Here is a 27,692-nt window from a genome sequence, read left to right on the forward strand (position 1 = left end):
TCTCAAAATTAGCAATGTTGAACAAGGTCTCATGTGAATATTGGCTATCTGTATGTCTTCTTGGAGAAACATCTCTTTAGGTCTTTTGTTTTTCAATTGGTTTTTGTTGTTGTTTTTGCTATTGAGATGTATGAGCTATTCATTTATTCTGGAAATTAAACCTTTGTTGGTCGCATCGTTTGCAAATATTTTCCCCCATTCTGTAGACTGTCTTTTCATTTTGCTTCTGGGTCTTCTTCGGTGGCTCAGCAGTAACAAATCCCCCTCAATGCAGGAGATGCAGGTTCAATTCCTGGGTGTGAAGATCCCCTGAAGGAGGGCATGGCGTCCCACTCCAGTATTCTTGCCTGGAGAATCCCATGGACAGAGGAGGCTGGAGGGCTACAGTCCATGGGGTTGCAAACAGTTGGACATGACTGAAGCGACTGAGCATGCATGCATGGCTTCCTTTGTTGTGGTGAAGCTTGAAAGTTTGATTAGGTCTCATTTGTTTATTTTTGTTTTTGTTTCTACTGCCTTTGGGAGACTGATCTAAGAAAACACTGGTAGGATTTATGTTGGAGAATGTTTTACCTATGTTCACTTCCAGGAGTTTTATGGTATCACATCTTATGTTTAAGTCCTTAAGCCATTTTGAATTATTTTTTCTTTTTTTAAAATTAATTTATTTTTAACTGAAAGATGATTGCTTTACAGAATTTTGTTGTTTTCTGTCAAACCTCGACATGAATCAGCCGTTAGGTATACAGCTTGTACATGGTGAGAGCGTGTGTTCTAACTTCATTGGTTTGCATGTGGCTGTCCACCTTATCACCACCACTCGCTGAAGAGGCCAGGTTTTCCCTATTGCATATTCTTGCCTCCTCTGTAGAAGATTAAGTGGCTGTAGGTGTGTGGGTTTCTTTCTGGGATCTCTGTTCTTCTCCACGGATTCATGTCTTTTTCTCTGCCACTACCATGCTGGTTTATTTCTCTGGCTGTGTTAGGTCTCTGTTGCTGTGTGCAGGCTCGCTCTCGCTGTGGCGAGCTGGCTTCTCACTGCAGTGGCTTCTTATTGCAGAATATGGGTGTGCGGGTTTCAGTAGCTGCAGCCCTAGAATGTAAGCTCAGTAGTTGTGGCACATGGTCTTAATTGCCCCGTGGCATGTGAGAGCTTCCAAGACCAGGGATCGAACCCACATCCCCCTGCATTGGCGGTGGATTTGTAACCAACGGACCACCAGGGAAGCCCCTGCCATGCTGTTTTGATTCCTGCAGTGCAAAAATCCATTATTTCTAATGATGTATCTGTAATTTGTTTTCTATATATGGAATTGTATCATCTATGAATAATGACACTATTATTTCCTTCTTCCCAAACTTTATAACTTTTTTCTTGCCATGGGCACTAGTTTCCATCTCGTAACCGATGCTGTTAGTGTTGTTTAGAAATGGTATCAGAGGGCGTCTCTGTCTGGTTTTCAGTCTCAATAGGAAAGCGTACAACATTTCGCCACTAACAGTGACATTTACTATCGTTTTATTTTTTAATAGAACTATTAAGGAAGTTCATATCTATTATTAATACTGTTTTTAGAGGCTTTTTTTTGTTTTGTTTTTTAGGGCTTCCCTTGTGGCTCAGCTGGTAAAGAATCTGCCTGCAATGCGGGAGACCTGGGTTTGATCCCTGGGTTGGGATGATCCCCTGGAGAAGGGAAAGACTACCCACTCCAGAATTCTGGCCTGGAGAATTCCATGGACTCTATGGGGTCGCAAAGAATAGGACATGAGTGAGTGACTTTCACTTTCATTTTAGAGTTTTCACATCTAGATGCATGAGTGAAAATGAAATGTAATTTTCCTTTCTTAAACCATCACTGTTGGCTTTTGGCATCAAGTTTGTATTTACCTCAGAAAATGAATTAGAGAGCATTAACTCTTCTTCTGTTCTTGAAGAAGGGTTTATGTGAGACTGGAATTATTTCCTCCTTGAATATTTACAGAGTTCTCTCGTGAAGGTGTCTAAGTCTGTAGTTTTCTTCAAGGGAAGATCTTTGGATTCAATTTCTTTAATGACCAAAGGAATATTCAGGTATTCTTTTTCTTTATGAGTCGGTTTTGACAAGCTATATTTTTCAAGGAATGTGACCATTTCATCTAAATTTCCAAATGTGTTGATGTGAATCAACTTTTTTCTGAGTGCACACAAATTTAAACATCTACTTGATGGACTGAACCCTTTATCCCTATGAATTGATCCTCTTTGTTAAGTAGAGTTTTTTTTTTACCTTAACATTTATCTTGTCAGATATTCATGTAATTTACCACTTTTCTTTTTTTGTATTTTAGTATAGCTTTTTCTGCCCTTTTGCTTTTGAACTTCCTGTGTCTTTCTGCTTGAGGTGTACATCTTAAAGGCAACACAGAGCTGCTGTAGAGAGTTCTGGTAAACCGCTCCACGACACTGCTGCCTTGGCATCCATTTTGTGTGGCCAAGAGGCCCGCAGGGCTTTGAAGAAATACTAGGCCCACTCTGGAACACAGGCCCTAGATAACAGTCAGCAGAGCCACAAGTCAATGCAAGTTCACGGCATGACTCCCCCAGTGACGCTTGTGATGGGCACTCTTCCCCATCTCCCAGGGCCTTCCTTTTGTGCACCCTTCAGGTAAGATCCTTCCCCATCCCCTGTGAAGCTTACCAAAACTCTGCTCTTCTGGCTCTAGCCCAGGAACCCCAAAGCACTCCACCCATGGACCGTAATAAAGGCATGTGCCCCAGGTCCTGCCAGTTTCTCTCTGCCTACACCTGCCCTGACCTCCCACATGACCCCGCAAGGAGTGCTCTGTACTTCCTCCAGGACCTGAGTGATGAACTTCTCCACTTCACTTTTCCTCTGACTGATATATTCACCTTTCAGTCTAATATTTTACCTTGTGTTTTCTATTTTCTCACTTGTTATTTTTTTGCCATCATTTGGATTAGCTTTTAAATCATTTTTCCTTATACTGGTTGAGACGTTAAATACATACTGTTCCCAGAAATTTCATCACACATATTTTCAAATAATAAAATTAACACCTTTATCCATCTTCTGAATGATAGACTTTAGAACACAAATTCCATTTACCGTCTCACTAATTATATGCTGGTTTTGTTGTACATTTCAATTCTATGTATTAAGCCCCTAGAGCTACTATCATTATTGGTATATAGAATCAATGTTTATTTACATTTATCCACAGATTTACCACTATCTTTTACTCTTAGTTCTATCCTCCTCCTCAGACGCCCCACCTTGAGTTACTTTCCTCCTGATTTATGCCTTCTATTTTAGAACTGCCTTTAATGCACATCTGCTGCATGGTTGACACTCACTTTGGGTTGGAAAAATATCCTTATTTGAGTTCATTTCTAAAAGAGCTTTTCTCCAGTAAGAAAATTCTAGGTTCCATAGAGTTTGCTTATATCCAGCACCTTGAAGTTAACATTCAAGGGACCACAACATCCCTGTTAACACCTGCTGCCACTTTAGTCCTCTGAAGGAAACCATCGTGGCATAACCCAGGTATTGTCATCAATTGGGGAAGATTCTCAGATATCCTATCTCCAACTACTACTTCTGATTAAATATATCCCCCCATACTGCCTCCTGTCTCCAATCTAGTGGTACCTCAACCACTGAACACTCTTATGTCCTCCTGAGTTTAAAAAAAATTTTTTTTCTGGATGATTTAAACCAACTTAAATTAATTTATTAGTTTGGCTGCGCCAGGTCTTAGTTGTGGCATGCAAACTCTTTGTTGAGGCATGTGGGATCTAGTTCCCTGACCAGGGATCAAACCCAGGCTCCCTGCACTGGGGGTGTGAAGTCTTAGCTGCTGGACCACCAGGCAAGTCCCACTCTGAGCTATGTTTCACTTGAACATATTTCAGTTCCCCAGTTCAACTTCAGCTGTGTCTAATGTGTAGGTATGCCCATCCACTAAGTTTGCAATTTAAGTTATTGTATTTTTCAGTTCTAAAAAATTCTATTCCTTCCTTTTCAGTCCCACTATTGTCATGTTTTATAGTTCTCTGAAGAGAATTTGGAGCTTGTCTTTTCTTAAAGCACAATAGCTGCTTTAGAGTCTTTGATAATTCTAATACCTGGACTCCTTATCGTTATTTGCTATTGTTTCTACTGGTTCTGAGTCACTGTCTTTCTCTATGTCCTGGATACTTCCCTTGAAACATTTTTAGAAGAGGCCTTTCCTCCGAGAGGACTGATGGCTGGTTGCTTCTGGTTTACCTGACCTGGGGATGTAGCCCTGAGGGTCCCAGCTTACTATTCACTTGTGGATGATGGATGTGTCTCGCCGTGTCTTTTCAATTCACATGGTGGGTTCTGTGGGTCCTTTCAATCAAGGGCTTCAGAGACCTGGAGATGCTTTTCAACTATTAATATCTCCCTTTCCATTCTTTACTGTCTTTGAGATTCCTGATGATCTGAGGCTGGGCCTCTTAGATAGGTCTTCCGTCTATTACTTTTTCTCTCCATTCCCAACTGTTTGTCTCCTGATGTTCTGAGTGAATCCACAAATTTATCTTTCAGTTCTTCTACTGATTTTTTTAAAAAAAATTCTGGTAATCATTAAAAATTTTTCTTATTTAATGATTACACTTTTTTTGCCATGGCATTTTATCCTTTTAAACTCTCCTTGGAGTTCCTTGGTGGCCTAGTGGTTGGGATTCGGGGCTTTCACTGCTGTGGCCCAGGTTCAATCCCTGGTCTGGGAACTAAGATCCCACAAGCTGCACAATGCAGCCAAAAAACTCTCTTTAGTTCTCTGCATTATCTCAGTTCCCTTTGCTGTGCATCTCTGCTTATCTAGGTCTCTCTCCACTGTAATTTCTTCCCCTTATAACAAGCGCTTCAACACGCCTAGTAGTCTGTTCTTATTTTAGGATGAAAAAGTGAGTATTTGGTATGTATTATATAAGAAGATTGTTCTTCTGGTGCCTCCCTGAGCAGGCGTATTACTCACTGACTGCTGGCCAGGACTGTGTCTCTGCAGGTGGGTTATGTGAATAGTCAGCTTCACTTTAGGATATAGGGCCCCTTTGCCCTTTAAAAGACTTGCCTTTTACAGACACCACTAGTCATCGCAAACCTCAGCTCTCCCCAAAGGAGTTTCCTAATTTCTTTAGCCAGGTAGGTTGACATCTGATTTCTCACCACCCCTGCTGAGTAGGCTCAAGCTTTCTAAGCGACAATAAAAGCACAGAGTAATCTAAGCTTCAGGGTGTAACCAGCTGTCTAACTCTGAGTCAACAGGATAGTTCACTAGGAAAATAAGCTTCTGCTGTCCCCTATGTCACGGTTCCTCCCAGGCACGGCTGCCAACAGGTAGAACAAGCAAGACAATGTGGGCAAGTCCCTCCAGGTTTATGAGCTGCACTGCCTTCAGCAGGATAGGAGAACACCACCCAGGCACCTGACCTAGAAGCTCACCAGGCACAGGTTCAACTTCACCCTTTTCTATAAAAGTTAAAACCTTTTCTTCATGATCTCACCTTTGCTTGAGGTGTAACCTTTCCCAGCTTCTCCTCAGACTCAGCCTCACTCTAGGAGCTAGTTCGACAGCTGCTCTGCTGCTAATTAATAATTCCTCTTTCATCTGTGGTCTCTCTCTATTATGACAGAAGCCTGGAAAGGGTACCCCTAACTGAGCCAATCAGAGGACACACACCCTGAAGCCTCAGAGGCTTCAGGGAATTCACATCTGCTGTCTCTGAGGAGTCCATGTCCCTCTTCCCATGTTAGATTCCCTCTCCAATCAAACACCAACCCTTCCAATAGTGCCAACAGGCTAACCCCTCCCCACCTCCACCTCCTCTATGCCCTGCCCCACCTGTCAACTTGGAGCCCAAGGCCTCTCAGCAAAAAGCTTTCCCTCCTGTAGCGTAAAGGCCTGACAGCCAGCTTTCCTGACTGGAGAGTCCTATGCATTAGGACACTTGGAAAATAGAAAACACACTCACACAAGTTTTCTTTACTCATTATGATGGTTAGTTTTATGTGTCAATTTGGCTAGTCTATGGTGCCCAGCTGTTCGGTCAAATACGAGTTAAATATTACTGTGAAGCTATTTCATAGATGTGACTAACATCTCAATCAGTTGACTTTTAAGTAAGGGAGATTACCTAATACCATTAGTTGAAGATCTTGTGAGTAAAAACTTAGGCTTCCCAAAAAGTAAGAATTCTGCCCCAAGATAGAGTTTCAGTCTCCAGTCTGAGTTTCCAGCCAGCTGGCCTGCACCATGGAGTCTGGATTTGCTAGCCCCCACAACTGTGTGAGCCAACTCCTTAAATTAGGTCTCTCTTTCTCTCTCCAAATATATATATACACACACACATACATATCTTATATATATTCTATTGGTTGTTTCTTTGGAGAACACTGCTGATACACCCATAATTTCACCTGCCAAAGATAACTGCTATTGTTATTTTTCCATCCTTTCATTTCATTTTCTATGTATTTATGGTATATAAGTAATTTTACACACATATATGTAATTATACACAGACAGACACAGACAGACATATACACATGGAAGGGATCAACTCATCCTGTTCATCTCCATTAACATGAAGATTCTCACATCCTGGAAAAACCCCTCAGGTCCAAGACAAACTGGGATGCTTGGCCAGCTTAATCACACACACACACGACACACATCTTTTTTCTTTTTAAATAAAATTGTAATCATTCTGTGTGTACTATTATGTAACCTAATCTCTTCACTTACAAATATATTGTGGCTATCTTCCAATGTCAAAAACATTCTTTCGCGACATGTTTAATGGCTGCACCATATTTCATTTTATGGTTCTGTCCTTTCATTTCAGCAGTTCCTCATTAGTGGATATCTAGATTTCCAGTTATATTAAATTATCTTTGGTTCTAAAATCAAGAGGGTTTCCCTGGTGGTCTAGTGGTTAAGAATCTGTCTGCCAATGGAGGGGACACGGGTTTGATCCCTGGTCTGGGAAGATCCCACATGCCATGGAGCAACTAAGACTGTGAGCTGCAACTACTGAGCCTGGGCTCCACGTGAGCAACCACCGCAGTGAGAAGCCTACGCACTGCAATGAAGAGCAGCCCCCACTCATCACAAAATGCCTGGCAGCAACACAGACCTAGAGCAGCCAACAATAAAGAAATCTTTAAAAAAAGAGAGCGCACGAGAGAGAGAGGTTGGAACTGTAGCGGGGAAAAATACATATACATATATATATACACACACACACATATATATATACACACACATATATACACATAAAGTGCAGACTGCAGCCCCCTGGATGGCCAGGTTCCACTTTAATAAAACATTTACCATTCTCAGTCTTGGACACCATGGCTGGTACAGCTAAATGACGCAGAAAAAGATGGAGTACTCTCTCTCCACCTGCCTGTAACACATGCACAGTGATGCATTAATACTTCAACAGATATTAAATCCTTACCTTTTAAATTCATTCACAATTGAAGTGTGAACTTCCATTGCAACTTTGCTGTCCAACTGTATCTGTAGTTCTTGGCATTCCGTACGTAAAATTGCTAATTGCTCCTTACTTTCAGTTAGCGCCTTTTCTTGGCTCTGTGTTTTAGTCTCTAGAAGCATCAGCTGTTTAGTCAGTTTAGAAACTGAAACACAAAAGAGATGGATAAAGACTTGGTACAAAAGACTTAATAAAGCATGATTACAGATTACTAAAACTAGCGACAGCTTACAAAAACTGATCTTTAAAAAATCTATTGGAGACTTAGAAAGTCATATCAAGTCTTTGTTCATAGAAATTATGGTCCCTATATTAAGTAATCACTAAATATTCACTTTCTTACTGGAGATCAATATATTGATATTATTGTTAAATACAGAATGCTTAACCGGACATGATTCCAGGCTTCAAGGCCCTTACCTTTCAAAGACTGAAGCCTTAAGTCACACACAGATGTGCAAACACACATCATGATGTTGACCCTAAACCTGCAAGATTTTTAAGGACATTTTTAGTAAGACCCAACTAAGGACAGATTTGTTTTTCTTCCCTTTCCTCATTAATTTTTTTGTTTACTGTCCTATATTTAAAGTAAATCATAAATATTTTCATCCTAAGTGACATGGAAGCATGTAATATTTAGATGTGCCCTGGGCTTCTGAAGCTAGTACTTAGAGAGGTAGAATTTAGCCTCCTGGGACAGGGTGGGACACACGGGGAGAGGAGGAAAGGCTCTGACGGAGACTGAATCTTCAGCAGCACCCGTGACACTGGGAAGGCTGAGAGCACAGGGAAACTGTTTCGAGAGCCAGCGGTCCCTACTTATTTACTCATTCAGCAGATTCTGGGGACACACCCACAGGTTCTTTCAAATATCCATCTCGCATGATTCTTCCTGCTTATGCTGTGCACTGTTCCCCCTAAACCCAGTCCTGCTAACTCTACAGCTGCTACCTATAGCTGATTTCCACAAGACAGAATTACAGGCTCCTGAGAAAGCGGTCACGGCATCATGGGTGATGACTGGGTATGCTGTAACAGCTGCATTTCAGTAAAAAAGAACATATTCTAAAAAACATGACTTCCCACCGTTTTCAAGTGGCAGAGGGGGGAATGCCATTGTAAAATGACACAATGACAATGTCACAGCATCAGCATCGCTTATGGGAAAGACTGCTCACCTTCCTGGAGATGCTCCTGCTGGGTGCCCTTGGCTTTTCTTTGCTGAATCTCCAACTGCTCTATCAACAACTTGTTTTCTTCTAAAACCAGTTCTGCTTGAGTCTGAAGCTGCCGCCTACAATTGATTGACAAAATTAAATGCTGCCATTCAGGTGCACAATGCTTATGGAGACACTCCTGAGTCTATAAGAAAGCAGCAGCTATGCTGTAGGGAATGAATATCTGGACCGATTAGAATACTAAATATGTTATTAACACAGCAAGTTTTTAATTTCCATCAAATTGGGGGAAAAGACAGACAGAAGCGTGATATTAAACTGCTTTGGTAACTTCTTGTTTCGTATTTATTTATCTTCGGTTGTGCTGGGTCTTCATTGCCACGCAGGCTTTTCTCTAGCTGCAGTAAGCAGAGTGCAGGGGACAGGGAGCAGCCGCCAAGTGGGGGCAGATGAGGGCATGACTGGGAGGGAGTTTGGGGGTGGCAGGAGCTCTGCCTACAGAGTGCTCAGCAAAGGGATAGCAGCTGTCAAGGTATGGAAGGCTCAGGGCAAGTGGGAGCTGGGAGTGCAAGGCCCCATCTTAGACTGTCTGTCCTAAAGCCCTGCCAGCCGTCAGAGAGGTCTAAGGAAGGACCTGACTCAGCAGTTTGGGGACGGGAAAAGTACCCTAGAAAAATACAACCTTATGGTCCAAGGGCTAAGACTCTGCGCTCCCAAAGCAGCAGTTGCGGGTTCAATCCCTGGTTAGGGAACTGGATCCCGCATACCATAACTACAGTTCGCATGCCACAACTAAAGACCCCGCATGGCTCGATGAAGACTGCAGATCCCATGCCCTCCAACGAACAACTGGTGCAGCCGAATTAGAAAAAATTAAAAGACACAACCTCAGAGGGTAAAAATGTGGACAGCCAACATTTCTCAGGTTTAACAACCTGAAACTTAGAATTTTGAAAGTAATCTTTAAAATACAAGTTTAGAATAATTTACTAGGTTTTCAGCTGTACCGTTTAGAATAATTTACTAGGTTTTCAGCTGTACCTTATTAATTTCTGAGAAATTAAATGTTTTAGTTAAAATATCTAAGTTAAAATTTACATATATATTTGACAACTTAATAAACTTTATTGCTATCATCATTTCTTCTTTTAATTAGCAAAATATCAGAAACAACACCACGTGCCATTCTTCACTGGTGACGGGACTACACTTTTTCAGCTCTTGATGCAGCTTCTCGTTTTCTTTCACCACTTCCTGGGCTCGAATTCTAAACATTCTCATTTCCTCCTGAAACAAAATTAAATAAACTGTAACACACACATAGGTACTTCTTAGCTCTAATGCTATTGCTCTAGCTAAAATCAAATGTTAATATAAGCAAAATCTCAGGGTACCAGCAGCCTTAAACTCTGTACCAGCACCTACCCAGTCTAGCGAGAAGACACAAGAGAAAGCTACCAAGCTGCGGACACAGAGCAAAGTGCCTCAGGTTTTAAATACTCAATCCTTAATTTTGATAAACTTTGTCTGTACTGCCAAATATGTGAAAAGATAAAAAAAGGGGGACAAAAAGGCAACAGGTGTCTATAAATATTATAATTTTTTCTTTGCTTAAAGACTGCAGAATAAATTGGAGCTTTTTAAGTAAAAATAAGAACTGTTCACCGTAACTAAAGCCCATTTTGGTGCGGAAGGCCTTAATTAGTGTGGGGGGGAAGGAGTCGCCTAATTTTGTTCCTTGACAACGGTGAGCATGCCTCCCTCCCTTAAAGCGACCAGTCAGCCAGCTTCACTGCTCGCCGGCTGCCACTTCAGGACTGCTGCTCAGGCCGAGTTCGACCCCATGGTCTATTTGTGGCACTCGTGCTGGGTGGCCTCCATCCAGGCTTTTCTTCGCTGGCCTTGGCCAGCTTCGGTATCTTGGGCTGTCTTCTGGTGAGAATCTTAGGTGTCAATACTTATCCTGGGACGCTTTTAAGTATTCTTCTCTCAGCTAGCAGACATTTATGCTTATAAAAAGCAATAATGCCAAGCAACTTCTCTTTCTCTCGCCTCTCTGCCCAGATGCCCTCCCCACTTACTGCCAGTCCACTGGCCCTTTGTCAGAATGCAGGTGGGGCAAACTGCAGCCGGCAGGCCAGGGGCCTATTCTTCACTAGAGCTTTACTGGAACACAGTCATGCCCGTTTGTTCACACCTGGTCTGTGGCTACGTTCACGCTACAGCAGCAGAGCAGAGTGGCTGCAAACAGAAACTCCAAGGACCCCCAAAGCCTAAAACAGTTACTAAATAGATGTCTGCAGAAAATGCCCCCTGCACCCTGTTTTAGAAGGAGCACTAAATGAGTACTTTTATTATGTGGATTGATATTTAACCAATTCAGTTCAGCTCAGTCTCTCAGTTGTGTCCGACTCTTTGTGACCCCATGAGCCTCAGCACGCCAGGCCTCCCAATTAGCATAAGATTAATTCACCCCCTTAAAAAATTAAGTGCCCAATAGAAAATTTAGGAGGGAAAGTTTAAAACAGCATTATACGGGACAGCATCCACAGGCCGGGTGATGCTTTTTTTTAAGTTTTTAAAGTTTTTTACAACTTTAAAAGTTTTTTAAAGTTTTTTACTTTATTTATTTTTTGGCCAAGCTGCACAGCATGTGGGATCTCCCCATGAGACCAGGAATGGAAACCATGCCTCCTACAGAGGAAGCAACGACCAGTAGGGGAGTCTTGGAGCTAGGTGACTCTTAACAGACCCTTCCAGACAAGGAGCCCAGAAAAACCAACTCTTTCCTTCCTGGATCCCTTCAACTCCAGGGATACCTTTTGGCCACTGAAATAGGGAACACAGAGGTAACGTGGCACGGCAAGGCATGGGACGAATCTACAACACCAGCACAGCCTTGGTTTCCTGTACAGTTAGAACAAGCTCTGCTCCAGGAGCCATTCCCATGAAAGAGAGTGAGCAAGGCTGAAATGAATAAAAACCTCACTTCCCCACTGCTATAAGCAGCTCAGTAACTGGACTTCCTGGGGTTGGCTCTTCGTGGAATTAAGGAACATTAAGTTTGCCTGACGCTGGTCTCCTACCTTCCCCGTCTGCCCAAACGTCCTTTTACCAGCACTGTTCGCAGCTGCACAGGACCAGGAAAGGAGCACCTCTCACGGCTGCCTTCTCTGCACCCCAGGATCCCGGTCCACGCTGGGGTGCCTGTCTGGGAGGCCACGGCTTCCAAGGCACAGCAGCTCTCCGTCCCTGCAGACCCTCCCATCAATCCCAACCCAGCCCTCCTGCTCCGCCTGCCACTCCTCCTGCCTCCCAGCTTCCGTCCCTCCCTCTTCCTTCTCCCCACCCCGACTCTGCTCCACTCCCTCCTTCTTCCTTTCCTTCCTGTAACAAACACTTGAGTACCTGCCAGGAGGTGGGTGCCTCCAGGTTTGAATTGGTCTTCTCTTCTACAAACCTTGTCCTTCTGAGATGTTTGCCAACCTACCTGAAGGCTGGCAATGAGCTCGTCCTTCTCTTTCATCCTGTCTTCGTAGGCGAGCAACAAGGGGGACAGGTATTTTATATCCACCTGAACATAATCGAATAAAGAAGGTTAGTACCTTGCTTACAATTCAACACAACCGGCACGTCTTTAAAAAGGAAAGAAAATTGGTTCGGTTTAATTCAGAACGATTTGTAACAGCTATTCAAACACAGCCCAGAAAATATGGGCCTGAAATTAAATAACTTTCACTTACCAACCAGGGTGGTATAGGGCCCTTTGATGGGAGGCCTTCGATATTTAAACTCTAAGAATAAAACAGAGTGTGAAAACAAATTAAATTACTGAAGCCCAGGCACTCTGGAGCCTCTGCCATACAACTACTAAGCCTGTGCCACAACTGAAGTCCCTGCCATAAGAAAGATCCTACATGCCCAATGAACAGCCTGTGCCACAACTGAAGTCCCTGCTGTAAGAAAGATCCTACATGCCCAATGAACACCCACACAGCCAAATAAATCAACAAACGATAAAGAAGAAAGCAAGGTGATCATAAGGCTCACCTATTACCTTCATTCTCCCCATGGTCACAGTGCAGCCTGCTGTCTGGTGTCTGTAAACAGCTGTATCATGTCTCCTGTTTGGTTTTCTAGTTGTTTACAGTAAGAGGCCAAAACTGGTATGAAGAATTCCATCAGGGCTGGAAGCAATGGCCCTGGTGGAATAACTCCTTATTCAACAAAAACCTTCTAATGTGTTTATCATCTCATGATTCATTCAGCAAACACTGCAAGTTCACTAAGTCATTATGGACATTACCACGCAATCGTCGTTTTTAAGGATTTTATGGTTCAACTCAGAGACAGATCGTCTCACATGGGTTAACATCACACACAAACATAGCACAGGTAGAACGTGCCTTAAGAGGGACACAAACAGAAGTCTGCAGTGGTTGGAGAGAGGGATCAGCCTGGCTGGAGGGATCAAGGGAGACTGTCATGGAGACAGCGGCAGCTTCACAGGGTACAGGGGTGTGCACGCGTGGCAGGGGCAGGGGCCAGCGGCCAGTCACCAGGCCTGCCTGCTCACAGCCTTTTGAAAGAGAACTGGCTTACTCTAGGGAGCCTGTTTTGGATCACAGGACTCCAGGAGCTCTCATATTTTTGTTTAAAAAAGGTTAACATTATGTTAAGTGAAAGAAGTTAGTCACAAAAGACCACCTATTGAACGATTCCATTTAATTTATATATATATATACATATATATATATATATTATCCTGTATTTATTTATTTACTTTTGGTCACACCATACAGTGTGCAGGATCTTACTTCCCCAACCAGGGATCTAACCCATGCCCCGCATGCAATGGGAGAGCTAAGTCAACAGGATCACCGGGGAAGTCCCTGTATGATTCTGTTTATCTGAAGTATTCGGAATAGGCAAATCCACAGAGACAGAAGGTAGATTAGAGGTTGCCAGGGCCAATGTGGGAGGTGGGAAGAAACAGGGAGGGACTGCTAACAGGTGTGAGAGTTCTCGTTATGAAGAAAACATTCTAAAATTCTGGTAAAGGTTGAATTGTTCTGTGAATACACTAAAAAAAGTCACTGAACTGTATTCTTAAAATGGGTGAATTATATCTCAGAGCCATTATTTAAAACATTTAAACCTAGAGTCCTACTTCAAACAGAAAGGAAACAGCCCATAAAGGTGCCCTCAACTCCCAGGAGTCACATGAGAACTCTTGTGTATACCTGGCTCCCCGCCTCACCACCGATGCCCAGGGGGGCTGGACAGCTGTACACCCCGATGACCCCACACGTCCCTCACACACACGAGACTCCAGGGTCCAGACCTGAGCGAATGGCTCCTCCTGCCATTCCCTACAGCCTCTGCCACACTGGCGTGCTGAGTGAGTGTTGGATTTTGCAAACCTAGTGTGCTTTCAGACTTCAGTATTCTTGCCTTGAGAACCCTATGAACAGTATGAAAAGGCAAAATGATAGGATACCAAAAGAGGAACTCCCCAGGTCATTAGGTACCCAATGTGCTACTGGAGACCAGTGGAGAAATAACTCCAGAAAGAATGAAGGGATGGAGCCAAAGGAAAAACAATACCCAGCTGTGGATGTGACTGGTGAGAGAAGCAAGATCCGATGCTGTAAAGAGCAATATTGCATAGGAACCTGGAATGTCAGGTCCATGAATCAAAGCAAATTTGAAGTGGTCAAAAAAGAGATGGCAAGGGTGAACATCGACATTCTAGGAATCAGCGAACTAAAATGGACTGGAATGGGTGAATTTAACTCAGATGACCATTATATCTACTACTGCAGGCAGGAATCCCTCAGAAGAAATGGAGTAGCCATCATGGTCAACAAGAGTCCGAAATGCAGTACTTGGATGTGATCTCAAAAACGACAGAATGATCTCTGTTCGTCTCCAAGGCAAACCATTCAATATCACAGTTATCCAAGTCTATGCCCCAACCAGTAACACTGAAGAAACTGAAGTTGAACGGTTTTATGAAGACCTACAAGATCTTTTAGAACTAACACCCAAAAAAGATGTCCTTTTCATTATAGGGGACTGGAATGCAAAAGTAGGAAGTCAAGAAACACCTGGAGTAACAGGCAAATTTGGCCTTGGAATGCAGAATGAAGCAGGGCAAAGACTAATAGAGTTTGGCCAAGAAAATGCACTGGTCATAGCAAACACCCTCTTCCAACAACACAAGAGAAGACTCTACATATGGACATCACCAGATGGTCAACACCGAAATCAGACTGATTATATTCTTTGCAGCCAAAGATGGAGAAGCTCTATACAGTCAACAAAAACAAGACCAGGACCTGACTGTGGCTCAGATCATGAACTCCTTATTACCAAATTCAGACTCAAATTGAAGAAAGTAGGGAAAGCCACTAGACCATTCAGGTATGACCTAAATCAAATCCCTTATGATTATACAGTGGAAGTGAGAAATAGATTTAAGGGCCTAGATCTGATAGATAGAGTGCCTGATGAACTATGGACAGAGGTTCGTGACATTGTGCAGAAGACAGGGATCAAGACCATCCCCGTGGAATAGAAATGCAAAAAAGCAAAATGGCTGTCTCGGGAGGCCTTACAAATAGCTGTGAAGAGAAGAGAGGCGAAAAGTAAAGGAGAAAAGGAAAGATATAGGCATCTGAATGCAGAGTTCCAAAGAATAGCAAGAAGAGATAAGAAAGCCTTCTTCAGTGATCAATGCAAAGAAATAGAGGAAAAGAACAGAATGGGAAAGACTAGAGATCTCTTCAAGAAAATTAGAGATACCAAGGGAACATTTCATGCAAAGAAGGGCTTGATAAAGGACAGAAATGGTATGGACCAAACAGAAGCAGAAGATATTAAGAAGAGGTGCAAGAATACATGGAAGAACTGTACAAAAAAGATCTTCACAACCCAGATAAGCATGATGATGTGATCACTAATCTAGAGCCAGATATCTTGGAATGTGAAGTCAAGTGGGCCTTAGAAAGCATCACTATGAACAAAGCTAGTGGAGGTGATGGAATTCCAGTTGAGCTGTTTCAAATCCTGAAAGATGATGCTGTGAAAGTGCTGCACTCAATATGCCAGCAAGTTTGGAAAACTCAGCAGTGCCCACAGGACTGGAAAAGGTCAGGTTTCACTCCAATCCCAAAGAAGGGCAATGCCAAAGAATGCTCAAACTACTGCACAATTGTACTCATCTCACATGCTAGTAAAGTAATGCTCAAAATTCTCCAAGCCAGGCTTCAGCAATACATGAACCGTGAACTCCCTGATGTTCAAGCTGGTTTTAGAGAAGGCAGAGGAACCAGAGATCAAATTGCCAACATTCGCTGGACCATGGAAAAAGCAAGAGAGTTCCAGAAAAACATCTATTTCTGCTTTCTTGACTATGCCAAAGCCTTTGACTGTGTGGATCACAATAAACTATGGAAAATTCTGAAAGAGATGGGAATACCAGACCACCTGACCTGCCTCTTGAGAAATCTGTATGCAGGTCAGGAAGCAACAGTTAGAACTGGACATGGAACAACAGACTGGTTCCAAATAGGAAAAGGAGTACGTCAAGGCTGTATATTGTCCCTGCTTAATTAACTTCTACGCAGAGTACATCATGAGAAATGCTGGACTGGAAGAAACACAAGCTGGAATTAAGACTGCTGGGAGAAATATCAATAACCTCAGATATGCAGATGACACCACGCTTATGGCAGAAAGTGAAGAGGAGCTAAAAAGCCTCTTGATAAAAGTGAAAGAGGAGAGTGAAAAAGTTGGCTTAAAGCTCAACATTCAGAAAACGAAGATCATGGCATCTGGTCCCATCACTTCATGGGAAACAGATGGGGAAACAATGGAAACAGACTTTATATTTTTGGGCTTCAAAATCACTGCAGATGGTGACTGCAGCCATGAAATTAAAAGACACTTACTCCTTGGAAGAAAAGTTATGACCAACCTAGATAGTATATTCAAAAGCAGAGACATTACTTTGCCGACTAAGGTCCGTCTAGTCAAGGCTATGGTTCTTCCTGTGGTCATGTATGGATGTGAGAGTTGGACTGTGAAAAAGGCTGAGCGCCGAAGAATTGATGCTTTTGAACTGTGGTGTTGGAGAAGACTCTTGAGAGTCCCTTGGACTGCAAGGAGATCCAACCAGTCCATTCTGAAGGAGATCAACCCTGGGATTTCTTTGGAAGGAATGATGCTAAAGCTGAAGCTCCAGTACTTTGGCCACCTCATGAGAAGAGTTGACTCATTGGAAAAGACTCTGATGCTGGGAGGGATTGGGGGCAGGAGGAGAAGGGGATGACAGAGGATGAGATGGCTAGATGGCATCACGGACTCCATGGACGTGAGTCTGAGTGAACTCCCGGAGATGGTGATGGACAGGGAGGCCTGGCGTGCTGCGATTCATGGGGTCGCCAAGAGTCGGACACAACTGAGCGACTGAACTGAACTGAACTGAACTAGTGTGCTTTCTTCTCTGATTACACACCCATCACCTCACATATTTACCATTTATTGCTGGGGGGCGGGGGAGAGAAAACACAAACTTCACTCTCTTAGCAAGCTTCAGTTATAAAATACAGTATCATTAATTACAGTTACCATGTTATATTGGGTTGGCCAAAAAGTATGTTCTGGTTTCTCTGTGAGATGTTACGGGAAAACTTGAACACTCTTTTTAGCCAACCCAATATATACACTACAGTCTCAGATATTATCCATCTTATAACTGAAAGTTTGTACCCTTTCACTTGCCTCTCCCTATTTTCCCCAGCCCTCAGCTCATGGCATTCAACATCCTACTCTCAGTTTCTATGAGTTCAACTTCTTTTTTTTTAATTCCACATATAAGTGACACCAAGCAGTTTGTCCATCTTTATCTGGCTTATTTCTCTTAGAATAATACCCTCCGTGTTCATCCATATTGTTGCAAGTGACAGAACTGCCTTGTTTTTTAAGGTTGAATAACATATACATGCATATGTGTATGTATCAAGCCTGCATGCGTGCTCAGCCGTGTCCAACTCTTTGTGGCCCCATGGACTGTAGCCCACCAGGCTCTTCTGTCCATGGAATTTTCCAGGCAAGAATACTGGAGTGGGCTGCCATTTCCTTCTCCAGGGGACCTTCCCAACCCTGGGATCGAACCCCACGTTCTCTTGTGTCTCCTGCATTGGCAGGCAGATTCTTTACCACTGAGCTACCTGGGAAATATGTGTGTGTGTGTGTGTGTGTGTGTGTGTGTGTGTGTAAACATGTGACACGCATCACATTTTCTTTCTCCAATCATCCTGACGTTGCTTTCAGACCTTGGCTGATAAACAATGCTGCAATGAACATGGGAGTATAGATATCTCCTCAAGAGTTTGATTTTCTTCCCTTTCGATATATACCCAGAAGCGGGATTTCTGAGGGGTATGATGGTTATTTCTTTGGGAACCTCCATTCTGTTTTCTAAAGTAGCTGCATTCCCTCCAATAGAGAACCAAGGGTCCTTTCTCTTCACACCCTCACCAGAATTTATCTCTTTTTAATAAAACACATGCTAACAGATGTGAGGTGATTATCTCATTGTGGTTTTAAGTTGCATTTTCCTGATAATTAGTGATGTTGAGCATCTTTTCATATACTTGTTGGCCATTCAAGTACTTAATTCATTTTGAGTTGATTTTTGCATATGGTGTATGATAGGGATCCAGTTTCATTCGTTTGCAAGTGGATATTCAGTTTTCCCAACATCATTTACTCAAGAGACTATCCTTTCTCCATAGTATATGCTTGACTCTCTTGCTGACTGTACACATGTATTTTGTGCTCTCAGTTCAGTTCAGTCACTCAGTCGTGTCCGACTCTTTGCGACCCTGTGAATTGCAGCACGCCAGGCCTCCCTGTCCATCACCAACTCCCAGAGTTCACTCAGATTCATGTGCATTGAGTCAGTGATGCCATCCAGCCATCTCATCCTCTGTCGTCCCCTTCTCCTCCTGCCCCCAATCCCTCCTAGTATCAGAGTCTTTTCCAATGAGTCAGCTCTTCACATGAGGTGGCCAAAGTACTGGAGTTTCAGCTTTAGCATCATTCCTTTCTAAGAACACCCAGGACTGATCTCCTTTAGAATGGACTGGTTGGATCTCCTTGCAGTCCAAGGGACTCTCAAGAGTCTTCTCCAACACCACAGTTCAAAAGCATCAATTCTTCGGCGCTCAGCCTTCTTCACAGTCCAAGTCTCACATCCATACATGACCACTGCTCGCACTTCCGTTCTATTGATCCGTGTGTCTGTTTTCGTGCTAACAGTATACTGCTTTGATTACTACTTCTTTGTAATACAGCTTGAAATCAGGAGGTGTGCTATCTCCAGCTTTGGTTTTCTTTCTCAAGACTACTTAGTATTTAATTTGAGGTCTTCTGTGGTTCCATACAAATTTTAGGACTGTTTTATCTATTTCTGTGAAAAATGCCATGGGAATTTTGATAGGGATTATACTGATTCTGTAGATCAGTTTGGGTAGAATGGACATTATAATAATATTCTTTCAATCCATGAGCATAGAATATCTTTTCACTTGTTTGCATCATCTTTGATTTCTTTCACCAATGTTTCATAGATTTTGGTATACAGATAATTCATCTCCACACTAAATCTATTCCTGAGTATTTTATTCTTTTTGTTGCTACTATAAATGGGATTTTCTTAATTTCTCTTCCCAATAGTTTATTATTAGTGTACAGAAACACAATTGATTTTTGCATATTGTGTATCCTGCAAATTTATTGAATTTATTAGTTCTAACAGTTTTTTTGGTGGAGTCTTTAGGGTTTTCTATATAATTTCATGACATCAGAAGTCTATTTTACTTCTTCCTTTCCAATCTGGATGCCTTTTGTATCTTGCCAAATTGCTCTGGCTTGATTTTTAGTATTACGTTGCATAAATCTCTTAAGAGTAGACATCCTTGTGTGGTCCCTGAAGCATCTAGCTTTTCAACTATGAGTATCTATTAGATGTAGGCTTGTCATATATGGTCTTTATATGTTGAGGTATGTTCCTTCTATACCCAGTTTGCCAAGAGTTTTTATCATGACAATATGCTAAATTTGTCAAATTTTTCTGCCTCTATTGAGATGATCAGTTTTCACTCTTACTTTTGTTGATGTGGTATAATACACAGTACTGACTTCCTTGCAGATACTGAACTATCCTTGTATCCCAGGAACAAGCAGCACGTGATCATGGTATCCCATCCTTTCAATGTACAGTCATATCTCAGTATCTGTGAATTGTTCAAGGATTGGCTGTGGACACCAAACCCTTCTCAAGTCCCACAGTTGGCTCTCCACATCCACTGTTCTACATCTGCAGACTCAACCCACCATGGATCCTGTAGTACTAAAGGCATTTATTCAAAAAAAGATTTTATGTTAAGTGGACCCATGCGGTTCAAACCCATGTTGTTCAAAGGTCAACGGTACTCCTGAATTCAGTTTGCTAACATTTTGTTGAGGATTTTTGTACCCCTGTTCATCAGAGACGTTGGCCTACAACTTTCTTGGAGTGTCCTTGACTGGCTTTGGCATTAGACTAAGGCTGGTCTCATAAAATGAGTTCAGAAGTATCTGTTCCTCTTCAGGTTTTTAGAAGAGTTTGAGCAGGGTTGGTGTTAATTCTTCGTATGATTTTTGAAAATCAGCTGAGTTCACTGATCTTCTCTATTTTTTATTTAAATTATTTCTCTGGTCTTTGTTATTTCCTTCCTATTAACTTTGGGCTTTGTTTGTTCTTTTTCTAGTTACTTGAGGTATAAAGTTAGGGTGTTAAGTTGAGATCTTTCTTGTCTCTTTGTGTAGGTATTTATTACTCTGGGCTTCTCTCTTAAAATTGCTTTTGCTGTAACCTCTAAGTTTTGGTATGTTGTATTTCCATTTTTATTAATCTCAAGATAGTTTTTGATTTCTTCTTTGGTTTATTGGTTGATCAGAGTAGCATGTTATTTAATGTCCACATATTTGTTACTTTTCCAGTTTCTTTCTTCTGATTTCTAGTTTTGTACCACTGTGATCAGAAAAGGTGTCTGATGTGATTTCAATCCTTTTAAATTTATTAAGACTTGTTTTGTAAGCCTAATATATGATCTATCCTAGATAATGCTACATGTATGCTTGGAGAAGAATGTGTCTTCTGTTGCTTTTGGATGCAGTATTCTGTATACACATGTTCTGAGGGATCTTTTAAGGCCAATGTCTCCTTACTGATTATGTGTCTGGATGATCTATCCATTAATCAAAGTGGGATATTCAAGTTCCCTACTATTATTATATGACTCTGTCTATTTCTAGGGACTTCCCCAAGTGGCCCAGTGATTAAGAATCTGCCTTTCAATGAAAGAGATGTGCATTTGATCCCTGGTTGGGGAACTAAGATCCCCTATGCTATGGAGCAACTAAGCCGGTGCTCTGAAACTACTGAGCCTGAATGCTCTGGAGGCTGTGTGCCTCAACTAGAGAGCCCACGTGCTGCAGCTACTGAAGCCCATATGCTCTGGAGCCCGCATGCCGCAAGAGTGCATGCATGTCAATGAAAGATCCCACATGATGCAAGGAAGCTCCCATGGGCTGCATCTAAGTCCCAACGTAGCCAAATAAATAAATATTTTAAAAATATCTGTTTTGTATTTCTAGGCGTGCCTGTGTTGAGTATGCAAATATTTACAAATGTTATCTCCTCTTCTCAGAGTGACCTCTTTACATCCTAAGACCTCTGCTTCTTATTACAGTCTTTGTCTTAAAGTCTATTTTGTCTGTTATAGGTAAAGCTAACTCAGGTTTCTTCTGGCTTCTCTTTCCACAGAGTAACCTTTTTGCATCTCTTCACTTTCAGTCTGTCTAAGTGTTTATATCTGAAGCGAGTTTCTTCTAAGCAGCACACAGGTAGGTCCTGCTTTTTTATCCATTCAGCCAGTGCCAGTGAAGTTGCTCAGTCGTGTCTGACTCTGCGATCCCATGGACTATAGCCTAACAGGCTCCTCCATCCATGGAATTTTCCAGGCAAAAGTACTGGAGTGGGTTGCCTTTTCCTTTTCTAGGGGATCTTCCCGACCCGGGGATTGAACCCAGGTCTCCCACATTGCAGGCGGACGCTTTACTGTCTTGAGCTACCAAGGAAGCCCATTCAGCCACTCTATGTCTTTTGATTGGAGGATTTTAGCCCATTTATATTTAAGGTAATTGTTGTTAGGTATGGACTTACTGTCATTTTGTTCATTCTTCTCTACCTTTCTGTTAACTCCTTTGGTTCCTTTCTTCTCTGTCTCTCTTCAATTGTGATTTGAGTTTCTGTAGCGGTATGCTAAGATTTCTTTGTCTTTATATTCTGTTTACCTACTATAGGATTTTGCTTTGTGGTACCATAAGGCTTACCTAAAACAAATTGGGTGGTGGGTGAGTGGTTTATTTGCTAAGTCGTGTCCAACTCTTTGTGAACCTATGAACTGTGGCCTGCCAGGCTTTTCTGTCCACAGGATTTCCCTGGCAAGAATGCTGGAGTGGGTTGCCATTTCTTTCTCCAGGTGACCTTCCTGACCCAGGAATCAAATCTATGCCTCCTACATCTCCTGCTTGGCAGGAGAATCCTTTATAACTGCACAACTTGGGAAGACAAATTACAAGTCTATTTTAAGTTGATAACTTAAGTTTGAATGAATTCTAAAACTACATGTTAATTCTCTTCTAATTTTATGTTTATGATGTTACAATTCCTATCTTTTTATCTTGTGTATTCATTAACAAGTTACTATAGTTATATTTTTACCATTTTTGTCTAACCTTCATATTAGATTTATAAGTGATTAACCTACCAATTTTACATTAGATTATCTTTAATTTTACCATATATTTACCTTTACCAGTGAAATTTTTAATTTTACATTTTATTAATTAGTATCCTTTTGTTTCAGCTTAAAGAAAATCCTTCAATATTTCTTATAACGCTGTTCTGGTGGTGATTAATTCCTTCTGCCTTTGCATGTCCTGAAAACTCTTTACTTTTACCTCAATTCTAAAGGACAACTTTGCTGGGTAGTGTACTTGTGGTTGGCAGTTTTTGGCTTTTTTTTTCCTTTTAGTACTCTGAATATATTGTGCCACTGCCTTCTGGTCTGCAAAGTTTCTGCTGAAAAATCTGCTGATAGATCTTATGAGGGTTTCCTTGTATATAATAAGTTGTTTTTCTCTTGCTGCTTTTATGATACTCTCTTTAACTTTTGACAGTTTAGTTATAATATGTTTCAATGTGGGTATCTCTGGATTATTCTTATTTAAAACTCTTTGAGCTTCCTAGATCAAGGTATTTGTTTCTTTCCCCCAAGGCAGTCTTCAGAGTAATTTCTTTTAAGCAGTATTTTATTTTTTTGTTCTTGGCTGTGCCGGGTCTCCGTTGTTGCCTGCAGGCTTTCCCTAGTTGCAGTGAGCAGGGTCTGCTCTCTGCTGCAGTGCTCAGGATTCTCTTTGAGGTGACTTCCCTTGCTCAGTAGTTGTGGCACACGGGCTTAGCTGCTCTGCAGCGTGTGGGATCTTCCCAGATCAGGGATCGAATTTGTGTCCACTGGCCCACCAGGGAAGTCCCAGCATTATTATTTTATTTATTTATTTATTTGGCTACACCAGGTCTTAGTTATGGCATGTGAGATCTAGTTCCCTGACCAGGGATCAGACTCAGGCCCCTCGCTTTGGTAGCTCAGAGTCTTAACCACTGGACACCAAGGAATTCCCAGCATTATTTCTTTAAATGAGCTTTCTGCTCCTTTCTCTCTTTACTCTCTGGAATGCCTGTAACTCACTTAATGGTATTTTCACTCTTTTTTTAAAATTCTTTTTATTCTTCTGCTTAGATGAATTTCACTGCCTGGTCTTCAAGTTCACTGATCCCTTCTCCCACTTGCTCTAGTCTGGTGCTGAATCCCTCTATTGAATTTTTCAGTTCAATTATTATACTCCTCTGCTCTATGATATCTCTGATACTTTTTAACATTTTCTATCTCTCTGTTGAAATTCACACTTTGTTCATGCTCTCCTGACCTTGCTGAGCATCTTCATGACTATTAAAAATTCTCTATTGAGTATATCACTTATTTACATTTCATTAAGATCAATTTCTGAAGATTTATCTCGTTCTCTTCTTTAGAACATATTCCCTTTTTTCTTCATTTTCCTTTACTCTCTATATTGGTTTCTGAGCATTAGAAAAAAACAGCCACCTCTCTCATCTTGACAGAGTGGTCTTATATAGGTATTGAGCCTCATCAATTAGCCCAGCCCAGGTTCTTGGTAGCCTCTCAAACCTCTGTGATTGTCCAAGCTGCTGTCTTTATTTTTAAGTGGTTCCCAGTAGTTGGGGATGTACCAAATCCTATCAGCTTCCCAAAGGGGAGGACTGCAGTCAGTATTTAGATTTAGGCTGATTAGAAGCCAGAAATTCAGGCAGCATCTGGGAAGGCATGCAGTTAAACCCATTCCAGGGAAAAAGTGGGAGAAGGGTGTTTTTGTCTGCTCTCTCTATACTAACCCCGAGTATAGAACTACAGGGGATGCTGCTATGCCTACTGTGAATGTAAGTTCCCTTGACTGTGACAGCTAGATCATTTGGGAGCCTGTAAGCACTGGTCTGCTTTCTTTCCAAAGTCTGCGCACTAACAAACAGCAGCTGTAACTCTGAGGAACCGGCTGAGAATGGAGCAGACAAGGACTTTTACTTCCTTTACTTTATATATGTTTATACTGTCCTGATTTTTCACTAAGAGCTTTTATTGCTTTAGTTTTGAGAAAAGGAGAGATGGACGGAGAAAATAGAAAGGTGCCCAGAAAGACTGGACTTTGGATGTATCTTTTTTCATGCCAAATTATAATAAATATAAACTCTTTGGAACTGGAAATTAATTCAAGGCTAAAATATCAGTAAAACTGACTTTAGGAAATGGGAAACATTACCTCTTTCTTGGATAAATGTCTAAATTTTGTTTGATATCTACTCAGTTCCACATTCAAACGATGAACAGTCATTTTCAATCCATCATTTTCATCCACCAGTTCTTGAGCTTGTTTTCTTAGATAATGTAATTCAGGTGCAGCAACTACTGAAAACAATAAATTTAATATTATACCATAAGAACTTAAATTTATCATGATTTTATATAAATTGTCAATTGTCTGTCCTTCTTTCCCTTTAGGCTCACAAAGGCAGCAAATGACAGTTATTTAGATATAAATGAATAAAAGTTAGTAAGTTTTTTAACACTGATTAGTCAACAATGTTTTAGAAGTTTGTGAAAGTTGATATATATATATATATAATAAAGGTAAAATAAAAATTTTAGATTGGAAAAAATGTCACTGTTTCAGATGATATACAAATATGTGCTCTGAAAATTATATAGAATAAATGGAGAATTTTCTAGAACTAATAACCTTCCCACACAATAGTAATGTTCTATTAGAAAACAAATAGATCCCACAAAGTAATAGCACAAATAATATCAGCTATCTAGAAATGTGCCTAAGACAAGAAATATATAGGGTTTGTATAGAGAAAATCACATTATCTTTCTTAAAGCCATAATAACAGACTTATATAAACAGATAAATATACAGAGAAAATATTAGTGAATACTTATATGACCTTAGCATTATTGTTATTAATTTTGGCTATATCACACAGTGTGTGGCATCCTAGTTCCTGACCAGGGATCAAACCTGCACTCCTTAGAGAGGAATCATGGATTCCTAACCACTAGAAACCAATAGCGTAGATCATAACAGAAAAATATCCTATACACATAGCTGCATTATTAACCAACTGAGAAACAAACTCAAACATACACACCATAGGGCTAAAATTCTTAATATATAAAGAGCTCCTATAAATCAACAGCAAAGATCAAAACATCTCAATCCAAAGTGGAAATATTTATGAAAGAGAAAGAAAATGACCTGCAGAGATAATGAAAAAAATATTCAACTTCATCAATAATAAAACAAACAGAAATTAAATTAAAATGGTATTCTTTTTTTTTTTTTTTTAACCCACTCAAATTAGCAAGGAAAATATAATCTTCAACACTGGTAAGTATGTGGTGAAAGAGGCACTTTTATATGGTGCTCATGGGGATAAAAACTGATACAAAACATATGTAAGATGTTATGCTAAGAACCAAAAGAAGTACTAGGATTTCTTCAGCCTAATAAAAATGACACAATAGATAAAATCAGATTTCAGCAAGTATAAGGATGTCAATGAAAGACCATAAATAATCAAACCAAAATATCAAGAACATTAATGTCAACAAATATCACACAAAATGTTAACTTCCAAAATAAGTACAAAATGTTGACTTCCTCTTCCTTCCTGTAACAAAAGAACCACATAGCTGTCCTCACCTTCCTGAGAGGATGCTTTCTCCACCGCTTTTGGCTTTCCATTTCCTTTTCTCATCCTTTCAAGTTTTAACTGTAGTTCTTTCACTGTTTTTTTTGTTACATTAAGTTCATGTGTAAGGGCTTGATTTGCACTGTTTAGATGCAAATTTTCTTCTTTTAATTCCTCTAACTTTTCTTTGGTTATTTCTATACATCTTTGACGTGTTCTACCAGTTATATCTAAAAAGGGACAGGAAAAAAGTTTTAAAATACCAATCGACATTAACAATTTTACATCAGAATTACAGGAGACTATTTCAAAAACCAAAGGAGCAACTTCTTTACGTCAGTGCCTGCAAAGAGACTGGCCTATACAGCAAAGACTGTGATCTGTTAAGACTACAGTGAGCAATAAGAAGGGTAATGGAAGGGGAGGCAGGAGCCAGTGGAGGCCTTTGCTTATCACAATATGCAGAGTGGAGGTCGCATCCTGCAGGCCACCAGGAGCCAGAAAGCCTTTCAGCTGAAGTATGGAAAGAAGGGGATCTACTCTCAGATGAATCGCTGAGGCCAGCAGCGAAGAAAGTGAACAGGACGGAGGCCTAGCCCAGAGGCTGGCAGATCAGTCTGAAGGCTCCTAGAGTAGGGACTGAGAGGAAAGGACATGAGAGAAGAATTCAGGGGAAAAAACTTGGCAGGGCTCGGCAGCTGAGTGGGTGTGGGCAGTGAGCGGGGGGGCAAGTCAAGAAGGAGCAACAAGTTCTGTAGTTTGGAAGATATCTAGCCAGACAAGGAACACAAGCCTGGCATGCGGAAGGAAGCTCAGGTTAGGACACAGGTCCAAAGCCCTGAAGAGAACCTCAGCTGGAGAGAGGGAGGAGCCATCAGCATGTAGGTGTACTTGAAGGCACCAGGGTGAGAGGAACACCAGAGGCTGCCAAGGAATTTAAGAAGGAGTAGAAAGATTGGAGGAAAGCAGAGAGGGATATTCCACAGGGAGATCAAAGAAGTGAGGACTACGACGGGCTCCTGGCCTGGGCAGAGCTTCTGTGTGCAGATGGAGGGAGGGATACTGGCAGCTCCAGACAGCCTCGCCCCTGACATATCCAACCCCTAGAACATGAAAGAAATGAGTAACTTCACAAGTACACCGAAAACAAGAGGCAATCTACCAGGAATCCAGGAAAGAAGACATTTGAGATTGCACTGAAGATGGAAGCTGCAGCCTAAAATATGCAAGGAGAGGTCAGCTACGAGAGGGGTGGGGGTGCTTCCAGGCATGTGCCTTGCCTGGCAGGTGGTGGGGACACAAAGTGGCCTAGAAGGGACTGATGAGGTATCCGTCTAGAGTGCCAGAAAGAAGAAGCAGGACTCAAGTCCCCCGGGGCCAAGCAGTACATATAAGCCCTGAGGACAGAGAGGCAGGCAGGCCCCAGGGCTGGAGAAACCTCGGAGGAAGAGCAGCCTCCAAACCCCCTGGCTGACGAAATACCCTGTCTATCGCCGACAGTCACTGGAGACAGACGGTACATCTGACAGCCCAC

The 27,692-nt window shown here is 41.6% G+C and overlaps 1 protein-coding gene across 1 annotated transcript in view; it reads right to left on the reverse strand.

Annotated features, from left to right (window-relative positions):
* Positions 1-27,692, reverse strand: part of CEP89 (centrosomal protein 89) — a 78,208-nt gene that overhangs the window by 17,894 nt on the left and 32,622 nt on the right. The window contains exons 8-14 of the mRNA XM_068993045.1: positions 26,170-26,388; positions 24,724-24,866; positions 12,453-12,503; positions 12,200-12,283; positions 9,893-9,996; positions 8,710-8,825; positions 7,493-7,673 (exon numbers count right to left, since the gene is read on the reverse strand). Coding sequence (XP_068849146.1) covers positions 7,493-7,673; positions 8,710-8,825; positions 9,893-9,996; positions 12,200-12,283; positions 12,453-12,503; positions 24,724-24,866; positions 26,170-26,388 — 898 coding nt within the window. The remainder of the gene's footprint in view (positions 1-7,492; positions 7,674-8,709; positions 8,826-9,892; positions 9,997-12,199; positions 12,284-12,452; positions 12,504-24,723; positions 24,867-26,169; positions 26,389-27,692) is intronic.

Source organism: Capricornis sumatraensis, chromosome 20 (assembly GCF_032405125.1).
Source record: "Capricornis sumatraensis isolate serow.1 chromosome 20, serow.2, whole genome shotgun sequence".
Taxonomy (NCBI): Eukaryota; Metazoa; Chordata; class Mammalia; order Artiodactyla; family Bovidae; genus Capricornis; species Capricornis sumatraensis.